Genomic DNA, 13,958 nt, shown 5'->3' with positions numbered 1-13,958 from the left:
TTTCGGGCTCTTTGGCCGTGTTCTGAAGGTTGTTCTTCCTAACGTTTCGCCAGTCTCTGTGGCCGGCATCTTCAGAGGACAGCAACCTGTGCTCTGAAGATGCTGTCCTCTGAAGATGCTGGCCATAGAGATTGGCGAAACATTAGGAAGAACAGCCTTCAGAACACAGCCAAAGAGCCCGAAAAACCCAGAACAACCATTAGATCCTGGCCGTGAAAGCCTTCGCGAATATACTTTCCCTGTTCGTCTGATTTTTTTAAATTGTTATTTTGTTAATTTACCAAGCTTGTATTTTAGTGGAGGAGGATTCAGATTGACTTTTGCTAGGAGTATATGGGAAGAGAGATAGTCCATGAGTGCCACTGGTCTGTGTGAATGGTGATTGTTGTTGGTTAGGCACAGCTTGGGACATTTCTTGTTCTAATGGTGATTTTTCTTTCCCATTTACTACTGCCTGCTTTTAGTGTTCATTGATTGTCACCTGAACTCTGCTTTTGTGGATGAGTTCTTACAGCTTCTTTAGGAGGTTTTTTTTTTTTTTTTGATTAATGCCACAAAACACAAATCAAGGGGAAAAAATTGAAATGAAATTACCTGAAAGAGGTGGTCTGTTTTGTGTAAAATGAAAGGACTGCTGTACAAAAAACCATGAAAACAAAAGAGGCACACATATCCCTCCCCCCAAAATTGAAATTAAATAAATATTTCATAGTGCACATCCCTAGCTGCGGTAGTACCAGGTCTTTGCAAAAGAGGAAAATTGAAGGTGAAGTAATGTTTTTAACAGCAAACATTTTAAATTAATTCTATTGTGTGCAGTAGAAAGAAAAAAGAAAAAAGACGACATGAGCAAAGACTAGATGTTTTGCAGATTGAAATGTCAAGAAGTACAATTCATCCATGTAAAACCTGTTAATAGTATTAGGTCTTGAAATAGCTCTAAAATGACTATATTAGTTGAAGGTGAGTTACTAAGCAGAAAACAATGTATCAGTGAAATTTCTGAGGTTTGGGTACAGTTTATGCCATATTGTTCTCTATTGATTTCCAAATATGTCAAATATATCTGTGTGTCTCTTTTGTCTGAGCAATAATATGTTCTGTTGCTATTGTTCTATTTTTGGGGTTTTTATCTATTTGTTTTGGGGGTTTTTAGAAAACTGAGTGAATAGATATTTAAATAATTATTAGTCAAGTTTTTCTGTTAAAACTATCTACTGAACATTTTTTCTGAAATAATCTGCTGAAAGCTAGCTGATTATAGTTCCATGTAAATGATAGATTTGATCCTTGTGATTTTACTGCTAAGGTTCAAGACGTTAAGAGTGAAATTTTGAGCATTTAGTGCTACTCCTCCTCTATTCAGTTGGGTTTCTTTTCTTTAATAATCAGTGTTTAATGTCTGTTTTTGTGTGGAGAGAAAGGGTTGCACAACTGCATTTCCCCATCCTATGTTTAGTTTACAAAAAGTATCCTTAACTTTAAATATCCAGATTTTTTTTTTTTACATTTGAATCCTGTATTACTTTTATTACCTGCAGATTCAAACCACTAATGTAATGCTAATTCCATTCCTTAGGGAAGTATACAGCCAGTTTCTGCCAGCGCGATATGGTATTATTTTAGCACACTGCTCAGGCTGCACTCTGGGACACACTTGTTAGGGAACAAGCTCCACTGGAGTCAGTAGGATTTCCTTTGAGTAAGCATGCATAATAATGTGCTGCTTGTCAAGGTTATCTTGAGATCATGTTCCACACTGTTTTTGAATGAGGGGCAGTTTTTAAAACATGCCTTGTTTTGTTGATTCTGAAGTCTGCTCTCAGGTAAAACAGAGCATTTTCCTGTAAGGGCTGTTTAAATGCCCACCTGTACAATAAGAACAAAGCTGAGGAATTTTCTAGAGCCCCAAGGAATCTCAGATTCTCACATTATCATTAAGACCAAGTTTAAGAAATTTTCTAGAGCTCCTATTCATACCTTATCATTCAGACTAAGAATGAAGAAGCTTCTAGAACTCTAGAGAACATCAGATACTCTCTTCATCTCTATGAATGGTTCAGACAACCTTGGATTCAGTTTAGGAGTCAAGGGACGCAGCTGCACACAATTCTGTGAGTACACAAAGCAGAGGAGGTGAGAGGAGTTCCCTGTATGTGCAGATGAGGACATAAAATAATAACATGAAATACCCATGACAAAATGAGCATAGGCAATGTTCCTTTGCACCAGTTATTCATTGCTCAAGAATAAAAATGACAAGGAAGGTACAAGAAAGTTAATATCTAGATCTTCTGAAGCTGGAAAGGTTTTGGCCCTCACATTGGTAGACATTCAAAATGGTTAAAAATGTATCTCCATTAAGCTTTGCAGTCATGAGTCAGCCAATGTGAAATATTTCCTGCATCTCACTTATTTCAGTGAGAAGGGTTTAAGCATAAAGTCTCATATTCAAATCACTACTGGTTAACAGTGAAATCTTATACAGTACTTATCTGTGCAGACCAAAGCTCCATAGAGTTCAGTAGGATTTATTTTCAAGTGTTGTGTACAGCATCAGTATTTAGTATATGGAACCTGACATTTCTTAATATGTTTGAACTTGCATCAATTTAATGTTGATAGTCCAAAATATTGTTGACATAAAATTATGAAAGGCAGTTTAAACACAAAAGCAATTTTTAACTTCATTGTACGAATACTATTTTCTGCACCATGTTCTGCTATATTTAAACCATCTGTAAGCACTTGCTTTTTGTAAACTGAAGACCATCTTCTTCGTTTATAAATAACCAGGTCCTTAAACCAACATAGTATTATAAAGTATAACATTACTTACATGTTCCTCAATTCCCTTCTTTTAGTATCACCAAAGCAAGGAGCAAATCAGATGCTCATCTGCTTGACTTCTCTTAAAAAATAAATTTTAAGTTACTCTCTTTGGTGAGCTATACCTTGCTTATTGAATTTTTATTTTCTGCAGAGACACTGTCTTTTAAATTAGCATGCACATTTCACATAAATCATTAGTTCTCCCAAAACACAAGGGAAGGAAACATGGAAAATTGAGATTGGTTCCAGTCTGGCCACTTTGCTGTTTCATGTTTCCATTAAAAGTACACCTGTATCGCTGGGCCCCACATCTTTATGCTAGGATCACATGATACAAGTGGGTGACTGGTTTCCCTTTCACATGGCAGCAAAAGAAGAAGAAAAATCTTGACAGTGCTATGATAGAAAAGTAGCCACATCATCTGCTCAGCTCACATAGTCCCTGTATTCCAGTATTACCAGTGCAATGGGGTCATATGAAGACATCAACAGTGCTACCTTCCTCTATACGAGCCTGCCCGTCCTCTAAGATCAGGCCAGGATGCCCTTCTGAAGATGCCATCCCCAAAATAGGGCCTTCTCGGCTGTTGCCCCCCACACACACTTTGGAACACCCTCCCTATAGAGATCTGCCTGGCTCCAACACTTTTGGCTTTTTGGCACCAGCCAAAGACCTTTCTGTTTAGCCAGCATTTTAATTTAATAGTATTATTTAGCTGGCCATATGAGCAGCAGAATTTATTAATATTTATATTTAATGATTATTTTTAATATAGGATATTATTATTATAATATTGCCTATTTTTAATGGTTTAAATGTTTTTAAAGTTTTAATATTGTTGTATGCCGCTCAAAGACCACTGGTAATGGCACGGCTAAAAAATCTTGTAAATAAAATAAAATAAATAAATAAATAATGCATGGATTGGCCCACAGTGTGCATACAGAGTTTAAAGAAGTGCTGTTCTCCTGCATCAGAGGATGCAAGCTGGATACATGACACATGTGCCATACCTGCTGATTTTATTGTGAACCAGCCTTCAGGCCCAACCATTTTAGTAGGTAGTTTTGACACTGGAGATAATATGCTTCTCATACTGGATAGCAGTCTTGTTATTCACAGCAGTAGAAACCGTACCACTAACAGAAGTACTCATCACCTTGTTGAACTGCAGAGTATCATCTCAGTAAAGATTTAGATGGTTTGTCCCACACAAATGCTGCAACACTTTTCGAAGTTGTATTGTTGACTTTGCAAAGGAGGGAGGAACCCAGATATTCACCTCCTCACTCCAATTTGTGTGATGCCACACTAGTGGAAATGTTAGACCCTGCCCGCTCCCCACCTGAATGACAAAACTAAGGCAGCTTGTGCAGTGTGTGTATTTATCTGTATTCTTTTTCATAGGTACCTTTAAAAATTTGTCTGGCTTAATTTAATGAGAGCTGCTGGGATCCTGCAGACTGTTAAGAGGGCGAGGGTAAGGTTCTTGTCATCTGTTTGGGCTCCTAACCTTCCAACAGACCCTGTTTCCGTCTGTGTGTCTCTGCCTCTCTCTCTCTCTCTCTTTCTCTCTCTCACTTATTTTCCCCTTTTGTTTTGTTCTTATGCCTCTCTCAACTGCATTATTTCCTTCCAGGTCGTTTCAGTGAAGTGCTGTAGGCAGCTGGTGGTCAATGTCTTCGGTGTCACTATAAGCGAGGGGGTGGGCTGGGGCCTGCAGTCCAGTTTGGGGGAATGAAACTACCGTCAGTGCTAGGGGATTTATTCTAACAGTATGGAACCTCTTCTTTTTTTTCCTTTTTCCTTTTTTTTCTGTTTTCTGTGTAGGTCTCTTTAGTCAGCCTTATAGCTAATGCCCTGGGCTACTCGGAACTAGGTGCCATTAAATCCCTTAGGACACTCAGAGCCTTGAGGCCTTTAAGAGCGTTGTCCCGATTTGAGGGGATGAGGGTAAGATGCCATTAGCGAGCTGATCCTTCTGCATGCCTGTGGGTTACGGGTATTTATTTCTTATTTTTATTTTTATTTTTTTAAAAGCATGCTAGAACCGATCCAACGGGTAGAAAGATATAACAATAAATGGAATCATGACGCAGCTGCTGACTCAACCACCTCCCTCCGTTTATGATTCACCTTCACCCTGCTGCACAATTCTCCCCTTTTAAAAAAAATTGCAGGAAAAGAAAAAAGAAAAAAAAGGGAGATATATTAAGCTGCCTCATTATTGGCCCACACGCCATTTGTAGATTCTCTGTTGGCACTTGGCTGTTCTTATTTGGCCTGGCTTCTAATATCGCTAGCATCTGAGGGGGCATTTCTGGCTGTACGTTCTGGATAGGGAGAATCACCAGGTGCAAAGAAGCAGAATTTGAACCATCTCATGGTTTTCCTTCCCACTTCTCCCCCCCCCCCGACCCCAAGTTTATTTACAACCAAAGGTGACTTTAAAATAAGTCAAACTGTATTTTTTTTAAGTTTCCAGCTGTTTTGTGGGGTTGTTCAGGATGGTAGGAAAAGACTGGTGTGTGGGAGGACCTTAGCCATCTCAAAGGAAAAGAGTTCTGGTTTAATTCCTCTTATTTGCACCTTGTTGTTCTCTGCCCAGTCCAGCTGTGACTGGCAACTTTGACTTGATAGCTCAGCTTTCCTCCTTATTCTCCCCCATCCCTTTTTTACCATGCTTTTTTAGTCCCCTGTCCTGTCACTGTGATGGTAGCAACAAATCACAAGCAAAGCACAGAGCCTGACCTTCTCCGAAATTATTAGATGATGCCATCGCCTTTGCCACATCACCTTTGTCGTGTTTGTATATTAATGGGAATCGCTGCTTTCATTTTTTTTTTTAAATGAACGTTTGGTGCATGAAATTATATCATTCTAAATTAACCCAGGGGAGCCCATCTTGGTCTGCAAAGGAGGTAACACAGCAGTGTTAAGGCGATGGTCCTAATGTCTTTATAAAGGAAAAAGCTTCATTAACCACCATGGGATTTACTTCTGAATAAACATGCAGAGGATTGCACTGGATGTGTGCTATAGTATATATCTAGCGAACATACATTTGACACTGGAATTAGAGTAAGGTGGATGGCAGGAAGGGTGCAAAGAAGGACTATATTCAGTATTCAAAGACTTGAAGCCATGTCTGATTTCAGAGTTCAAGCTTAGAACTTTTCAATAGCCCAAAGAAAATTAAAAGGATTCTGTTTATTGCATGACCCCAGGCATGTTTACTCAGATGTTATGACCCCTACCCCTGATTTCTAAGGTGCAGTGGTTTCCCTTTATAAGGAAAATGTTGTTGACTACTATCTGAAGCTACACAGGAAAAAAACAAAAGAGCTTCTCCTTTATTTGAATTTCTCAACTCAAGACTAAATATCATCTCAGAAATATATATTCCCCCCACACACAAACACCATTGCCCAGTCCTAAGCACATATGGAAGCCAATTCTACTGAAATCAGGGAATAGAATTCAGACAATATATGCCTCCAAATGTGGTGCATAGTTGCTGAGGCTGCAGAAATGTCAGGCTTTGGCTCACATCAGAGTTTCTTAGTCTTTTTAAAAACAGAGGGGGGGAATTATGTTGGCAAAATGGGCCCAGGTTGTGGTCCGAGCCTCTTGCAGAGCTATCCTCGCTACCCTGTAAAATAAACAGGGCTTGAATCTGCTTCCAGGTCACATGTTTAAGTCTTGGGTTTCTTTTCAATCCATGAAACTGGACTAGATTGATAACATAGTCTTATTTTTGTTCACTCTGAAGCAAGTCCCGGCATTTTCAGTGAGACTGAGGCTATGGTCATACTGGCAATTTGAATCGATTTCTGTTCAGACTTTTTAAAAATCAGGGTCAAGTCACATGGTGGCCACATGCACATGTACTGAATGGAACTTGATTTCTTTCTGGTGTTTCTTGGGGTCTACACTGATAAAATCAACTCATTTCCTGAAAACCACATTGAATTTGATCAATTTTAGAATCAAAGTGTTTTAGAAAGCCCCTATAGGCCAGTTGAAAAAAAAACTTGCTTTGGAGCCTATATAAATCGATTTCACCCTTGGAGTTGTGTGAACAATAAAATCTAAATTGATTTAAATGACATAAGAACATAAGAAGAGCCCTGCTGGATTAGGCTAAAGGCCTATCTAGTCCAGCTTCCTGTATCTCATGGTGGTCCCACCAGATGCCTCTGGGAGTTTATGAGACAACCAGATACCTGTCTTCTGATACCACTCTCCTGCATCTGACAAGACACTTAAATGTAGTGCTTATTGCCAATGTGACCACAGCCTTTGTCCCTAGTACCCATGTTTAAGATTGCAGTTCATGAACGAAAAGATGTTGTTTAGTCGTTAACTTGTTTCCGACTCTTTGTGACCCCATGGACCAGAGCATGCCAGGCCCTCCTGTCTTCCACTGCCTCCCAGATTTGGTCAAATTCATGTTGGTAGCTTTGATGACACAGTCCAATCATCTCATCCTCTGTCGTCCCCTTCTCCTCTTGCCTTCACACTTTCCCAACATCAGGGTCTTTTCCAGGGAGTCTTCTCTTCTCACGAGATGGCCAAAGTATTGGAGCCTCAGCTTCAGGATCTCTCATTCCAGTAAGCACTCAGGTTTGATTTCCTGCAAAAATGGATAGGTTTGTTCTCCTTGCAGTCCAGGGGACTCTCAAGAGTCTCCTCCAGCACCACAATTCAAAAGCATCAATTCTTCTGCGGTCAGCCTTCTTTATGGTCCAGCTCTCACTTCCATACATTGCTACTGGAAAAACCATAGCTTTGACTATGCGAACCTTTATCGGCAAGGGGATGTCTTTGCTTTTTAAGATGCTGTCTAGGTTTGTCATTGCTTTCCGCCCAAGAAGCAGGAGTCTTTTAATTCTGCGGCTCCTGTCACCATCTGCAGTGATCATGGAGCTGAAGAAAGTAAAATCTGTCGCTGCCTCCATATCTTCCCTTTCTATTTGCCAGGAGGTGATGGGACCAGTGGCCATGATCTTAGTTTTATGTTGAGCTTCAGTCCATTTTTTGTGCTCTCCTCTTTTCCCCTCATTAAGAGGTTCTTTAATTCGTCCTCATCTTCTGCCATCAGAGTGGTATCATCTGCATATCGGAGGTTGTTGATATTTCTTCCAGCAATCTTAATTCCATTTTGGGATTCCTCCAGTCCAGCCCTTCGCATAATATATTCTGCATATAAGTTAAATAAGCATGGAGACAATATACAGCCTTGTCGTAATCCTTTCCTGATTTTGAACCAATCAGTTGTTCCATATCCAATTCTAACTGTTGCTTCCTTTCCCGCATATAAATTCCTCAGGAGATAGATAAGGTGGTCAGGCACTCCCATTTCTTTAAGAACTTGCCATAGTTTGCAATGGTCAACACAGTCAAAGACTTTTGCCTAATCAATGAAGCAGAAGTAGACGTTTTTCTAGAACTGTCTGGCTTTCTCCATAATCCTGCGCATGTCAGCAATTTGGTCTCTAGTTCCTCTGCCCCTTTGAAATCCAGCTTGTACTTCTGGGAGTTCTCTGTCCACATACTGCTGAAGCCTACCTTGTAGGATTTTGAGCATAATCTTGCTAGCATGTGAAATGAGTACAAATGTGTGCAAATCTTTCTGGTATAACTCCTCTGTGTATTCTTGCCACCTCTCCTTGATGTCTTCTATTTCTGTGAGGTCCCTACCATTTTTGTCCTTTATTATGTCCATCTTTGCACAAAATGTTCCTTTAATATCTCCAGTTTTTTTAAACAAATCTCTGGTTTTTCCCTTTCTATTATTTTCCTCTATATCTTTGCACTGTTCATTTAAGAATGCCCTCTTGTCTCTCCTTGCTATTCTTTGGAAGTCGGCATTCCACTTTCTGTAACTTTCCCTATCTCCCTTGTATTTTGTTTCCCTTCTCTTCTCTGCTACTTGTAAGGCCTTGTTGGACAGCCACTTTGCTTTCTTGCATTTCCCTTTCTTTGGGATGGTTTTTGTTGCTGCCTGCTGTACAATGTTACAGGCCTCCATCCATAGTTCTTCAGGCACTCTGTCCACCAAATCTAGTTCCTTAAATCTCTTCTTCACTTCCACTGTGTATTCTGAAGGGATTTGGTTCAGATTGTGTAGAGTCGCTTCTTGTGTTTTTGGAAAAAAAAGAGAGTTTGTGATGACCAGCTTGTTCTCTTGACAAAACTTTATTAGCCTTTGCCCTGCTTCGTTTTGAACTCCAAGGCCAAACTTACCTGTTGTGCCTTTTATCTCTTGACTCCTTACTTTAGCATTCCAGTCCCCTATAATGAAGAGAACATCTTTCTTTGGTGTCAGTTCTAGAAGGTGTTGTAAGTCTTCATAGAATTGGTCAATTTCAGCCTCTTCAGCATCGGTGGTTGGTGCATAAACTTGGATTACTGTGATGTTGAAAGATGTGCCTTGGATTTGTATTGAAAACACTCTATCATTTTTGAGATTGTATCCCAGTACAGCTTTCCCCACTGTTTTGGTGACTATGAGGGCTTCTCCATTTCTTCTACAGGATTCTTGTCCACAGTAGTAGATATGATAATTGTCTGAATTGAATTCTCCCATTCCCATTCATTTTAGTTCACTGACGCCCAGAATGTTAATGTTTATTCTTGCCATCTCCTGTATGACCACATCCAGCTTACCAAGGTTCATAGATCTTACATCCCTGGTTCCTATGCAGTATTTTTCTTTGCAGAATCAGACTTTCCTTTCACTTCCAGGCACGTCCGTAGCTGAGCGTCCTTTCAGCTTTGGCCCAACCACTTCATTAGCTCTGGAGCTGCTTGTACTTATCCTCCGTGCTTCCTCAGTAACATGTTGGACGCCTTCCAACCTGAGGGTCCATCTTCCAGCATCATATCTTTTAGCCTTTTCTTTCTGTCCATGGGGTTTTCTTGGCAAAGATACTGGAGTGGTTTGCCAGTTCCTGCTCCAGGTGGATCGTGTTTAGTCAGAACTCTCCACTATGACCTGTCCGTCTTGGTTGTCCCTGCATGGCATAGCCCATAGCTTCTCTGAATTATTCAGGCCCCTTCGCCATAACAGGGCAGCAATCCGTGAGGGGAAATTCAGTTGAATTTACTTTAAATCCAATTGTAGACTTGCATCTCCTCCCATTTGCAGAAGTTTCTTATCTAGAAAACATTGGCCAAAACTTTATTACATAGTTACACCTGTGGAAGATGAATGACATACATTGCAGTGGCATCTTGCTGCTTATTAATCAGTCCCTTTTGGAGTTTTGGGAGCAGGCTAGTCTAATAAATTGCTCCACACCCTGAAATCCAAGTATGGACTCATTCATTATCAGCAAGAAGCCATTACACATTGTACTGTTTGCCTTCCACAGATCTAACTCTGAAATAGAATATTGGTCTCTTCCGTGCATGGATGAGCCTTACTGATTCAGGGCAAAAATATAGTTGAAGAAATTGGGTAGTAGGAAATCGAGAATAAGGACATAACATCTCAGAAATTCCACCCATCTGGGCTGGAATACTGACAATTTCTCAGCATGTTTCAGCTGCTCGGCATTTTACATTGATGGTCCAAGCCTGATAAACTGGATAAGAGTTAGGGAATCACAATAAACCTTGGTAATGATTGGAACAGGAGTCCAACAACATCTAGGGAGTCATACATTCTGAACCCCTGAACTAGCTTGTTCACAAATCTGATTTTTAAAAAGTCTATTTACTTTTTTAAAAGTCTATTTACTATCAGAGACTTTGAAAACAGCGATTAAGTGATTTCTACCTGTGCAGAGTAAGAAGGGTTTGGGGCTTAGTTTTTACAAAACAAGAAAAGAATTTGACTTACTGGGCTCTTTTGCAACTTTTTTTCCCATCCCAGATTTTATTCCCAATTCAAACACATCTTGTTGAAAACATTAAACATTCCTCCGATGAAGTATAAAATAACACAAATGATTTTGCTGGGAAGCACGACATTGACTTCTTTGCTCTGTCCTGTACCCTAATAATGAAATAATTTTCTTGCTCTCTGTATTTTTCACGAGAATGGGGAGTGACAATAATGCTATGAAACATGCATGCACATCTTGGACAATTTGTAACATACAATTCTCACACGAAAAAAAGCCATGTTCCCTCTCTCATAATAGCTGATGATGGTTTGGGCAATGCTTTTAAATAAAGTATATACTAATTACATTTTCTGGAATGGAAGAATAGAAGAGCAGGAGAGTGTTCATCCTATTTTATGTCTAATACAGAGCAAACCAAAATGGCAATGCAGTTTAAAGTTCACCATGCTTGGCCAATAGTTATATGGATTTACAGTTTCCCTAGTTGTTTTGTTTCAAATGGATATACAAGGGACAGATTTTAAGGATGGTGTCAAGATCTGAAATTTGGATGGTGAGTTCTGAATATAAGGGTTTGTTTGGGTGTTTTAGCCCAGCATAAGCAGAGAAATCTATTAACTGTTTCCTACACTTTTTTTGCACACTGCCTCACAAATTGCACATTTTTTTCTTCAGAAAACATCACACCTGTGTCAAAATTGTGGTGTATAGTTGGAAAAGTTACTTTTGTGGACTACAGCCCCCCAGAAGCTCCCAGCAAGCATTGTCAGAATTGGAACTCAAAAGTAACTTTTCAGTCTATGCTGTGTTGAGACACCTGTCATCGTTCGCTTTACAATTTTCAGCAGAATTATGTAAAGGAGCAGCACCACCTGCTGACAGAAAAAGTAATCGTGTCATGCCCACCACTGCTTTCCTTTTTATCTTAATTATGTTGACAAGGACATCCTCCTTTTAAAGAAGATGGAATGTCCATTGCAAGACTGGGGGGGGGGGGGTCTGCCAAACCCTAAAGAACTGGTGCCAAACAGTATTGTAGGCAATGCTGACCTAAATGGACCTATGATCTAGCTTGATATGAAGCCAAATCCTAATGGTTTAAAGCACTGGTTCTTAACCTTGGGTTACTCAGGAGTTTTGGACTGCAACTCCCAGAAGCCTTCACCACCAGCTGTCCTGACTGGGGTTTCTGGGAGTTGCAGTTCGAAAGCATCCGAGTAACAAAGGTTAAGAACCACTGGTTTAAAGCATTCATTCATTACTAATGTGAGCATGCCTAGCGAGATATTTATCGTACCTAGTGTGATATAGTAAATAAAGTTACAGACAAAGATTCAAGAGATCTGGATTTGAAAACTCACTGAGAGGAGGCATGGCATGGTAAAACCCCTCTTTACAGACCTCTCTTGGCTCAAAAGCCATATTAGGTTTGCTATGAGTCAGTTCCAACTTGACAGGACATACTGTAACAGATATTTAAACAACAATTTAGCCTGGCTCTGTAAAGACATATTACTTTTTCCTCAGGATGTTTGTGAAAATGCCACTTGTAGAGAATAAAAACAAAGGACAGGAAGCCCGGGAAAAAGAGTATCAGTTTAATTTGCTTTGGTTCAGAGGAGGGAATATGGCTTTTATTTTTGAGCCTGCAAACATGCATGCTCAGCTCTTTGGATATGATTAGCCTTGCTTATCAAATAATATATAACATCTTGATAACTTACACAAAGCCACTGCTAAATTTTGGGAGAATGACTTTGGTACCCATTCCTACTCCCATTTGAAATTAATGTCTGAAAAGCCCTCCTTTATTTTCATGGGAGTAGGAGAAAGAGGACCTACATTTCCCATAACGCTGGTTTTAAAGTGGGGAATGGTTGCTGGTTAAAATACTTTACTTCTGTCTGTTTCCACAAGATTCTTCTCTGACTCCAGGAGTCTTCTACGGGTCATGTTGTCAAGATGGAGGACTATAACTCCCCTCCATCATATTCTTTTATCAAACAATTATTGCACAAAAAAACACAATTCACTAAAATTTCTCTTGAACTATAAAGGCCTTTTGAAAATAACAGCAGGTGGAAAGACTGTATCTCATTGGGACCAAAACAGGTACTTGTGAATAGCCTCGCTTCCAATTCCCCCCACTAAAACTAGGCATGCTTACATTTTGCTTCTGTTCTGATCTTTTCCATGCCAAAACACTCTCCTCCTTTCTCCCCCTTCCAATACAGGTGGTTGTGAATGCCTTGGTGGGCGCCATACCATCCATTATGAATGTGTTGTTGGTCTGCCTTATCTTCTGGCTGATTTTCAGCATAATGGGTGTTAATCTTTTTGCTGGAAAATATCATTACTGCTTCAATGAGACAGCAGAGTATCGATTTGAGATAGAGGAAGTTAACAACGTGACAGACTGTTTCAGACTGATGGAGCCCAACTCTACAGAGATCCGGTGGAAGAACGTAAAAATTAACTTTGACAATGTTGGTGCAGGATACCTGGCCCTTCTACAAGTTGTAAGTTTTGGCTTCATGCTTGATTTCTCTTGGCAGACGTTGCTTATAATTTCGTACTTGTAAAAATGTTGGAAACCTAAAATTGCTTCATTGTGTGAAGTCCTCGTACAGTCTCATCTACCAGATGGAACCTCTCTTCCTCTGTAGAGTGATAGTGAAATGTAGCCTGCCAAGGTTTTGTTTCATTCTTAAGGCTGGTTTCAGGAAAGTTAAGAGACCCAGAATGTTTCCACCTGCCTCATATTCACTAACCAGGGTTTAAAAGGTTGGGCTGTCTTTTGAGACTCCTGGGAGCTCAATCTTTGGCCGTTCGGATGTTTGGGACATGAACGACCAGATTCTTTGCATATTAGCCATACAGTGGTGCCTTGCTTAACTATGTTAATTGGTTCCAAAAAAACATCACTATGGGAAAACATCGTTAAGCGAAACACGTTTTCCCATAAAGACGCATTGAAAACCGGTTAATCCGTTCCAATAGGCACGGATTGCCGTCCTTAAGCGAAAAAACCCATAGGAAATATCGTTAAGCCTATTCAATGCATTTCAATGGTTTTGCGATGTCCATTTTTGCAAATTTAAATGTGTCTTAAAAGGTTCAAAAACTCTTTTAAATGCTTGCAATCGTTAGTGCACCTTCTAAAATGGGTGAAAACTTAATTTGGCTTTGATCTGACTTTTCATTAATTTTTGCTGAATTTCTTTCCCTCACCAACTTTTGACAGCTGTCAAAATTTGACAGCTCCATGC

At 39.8% G+C, this 13,958-nt stretch overlaps 1 protein-coding gene across 3 annotated transcripts in view; it reads left to right on the top strand.

Moving 5' to 3' along the window:
- SCN8A (sodium voltage-gated channel alpha subunit 8) overlaps positions 1-13,958 on the top strand; it is a 116,269-nt gene that overhangs the window by 88,846 nt on the left and 13,465 nt on the right. For all 3 annotated transcript variants that reach the window (XM_078384414.1, XM_078384415.1, XM_078384416.1), the window contains 2 exons: positions 4,664-4,786; positions 12,924-13,208. In XM_078384414.1, coding sequence (XP_078240540.1) covers positions 4,664-4,786; positions 12,924-13,208 — 408 coding nt within the window. The remainder of the gene's footprint in view (positions 1-4,663; positions 4,787-12,923; positions 13,209-13,958) is intronic.

This window comes from Pogona vitticeps, chromosome 2 (genome assembly GCF_051106095.1).
Source record: "Pogona vitticeps strain Pit_001003342236 chromosome 2, PviZW2.1, whole genome shotgun sequence".
In the NCBI taxonomy this organism is placed as follows: Eukaryota; Metazoa; Chordata; class Lepidosauria; order Squamata; family Agamidae; genus Pogona; species Pogona vitticeps.
This window is presented reverse-complemented; position numbering and strand designations above follow the sequence as displayed.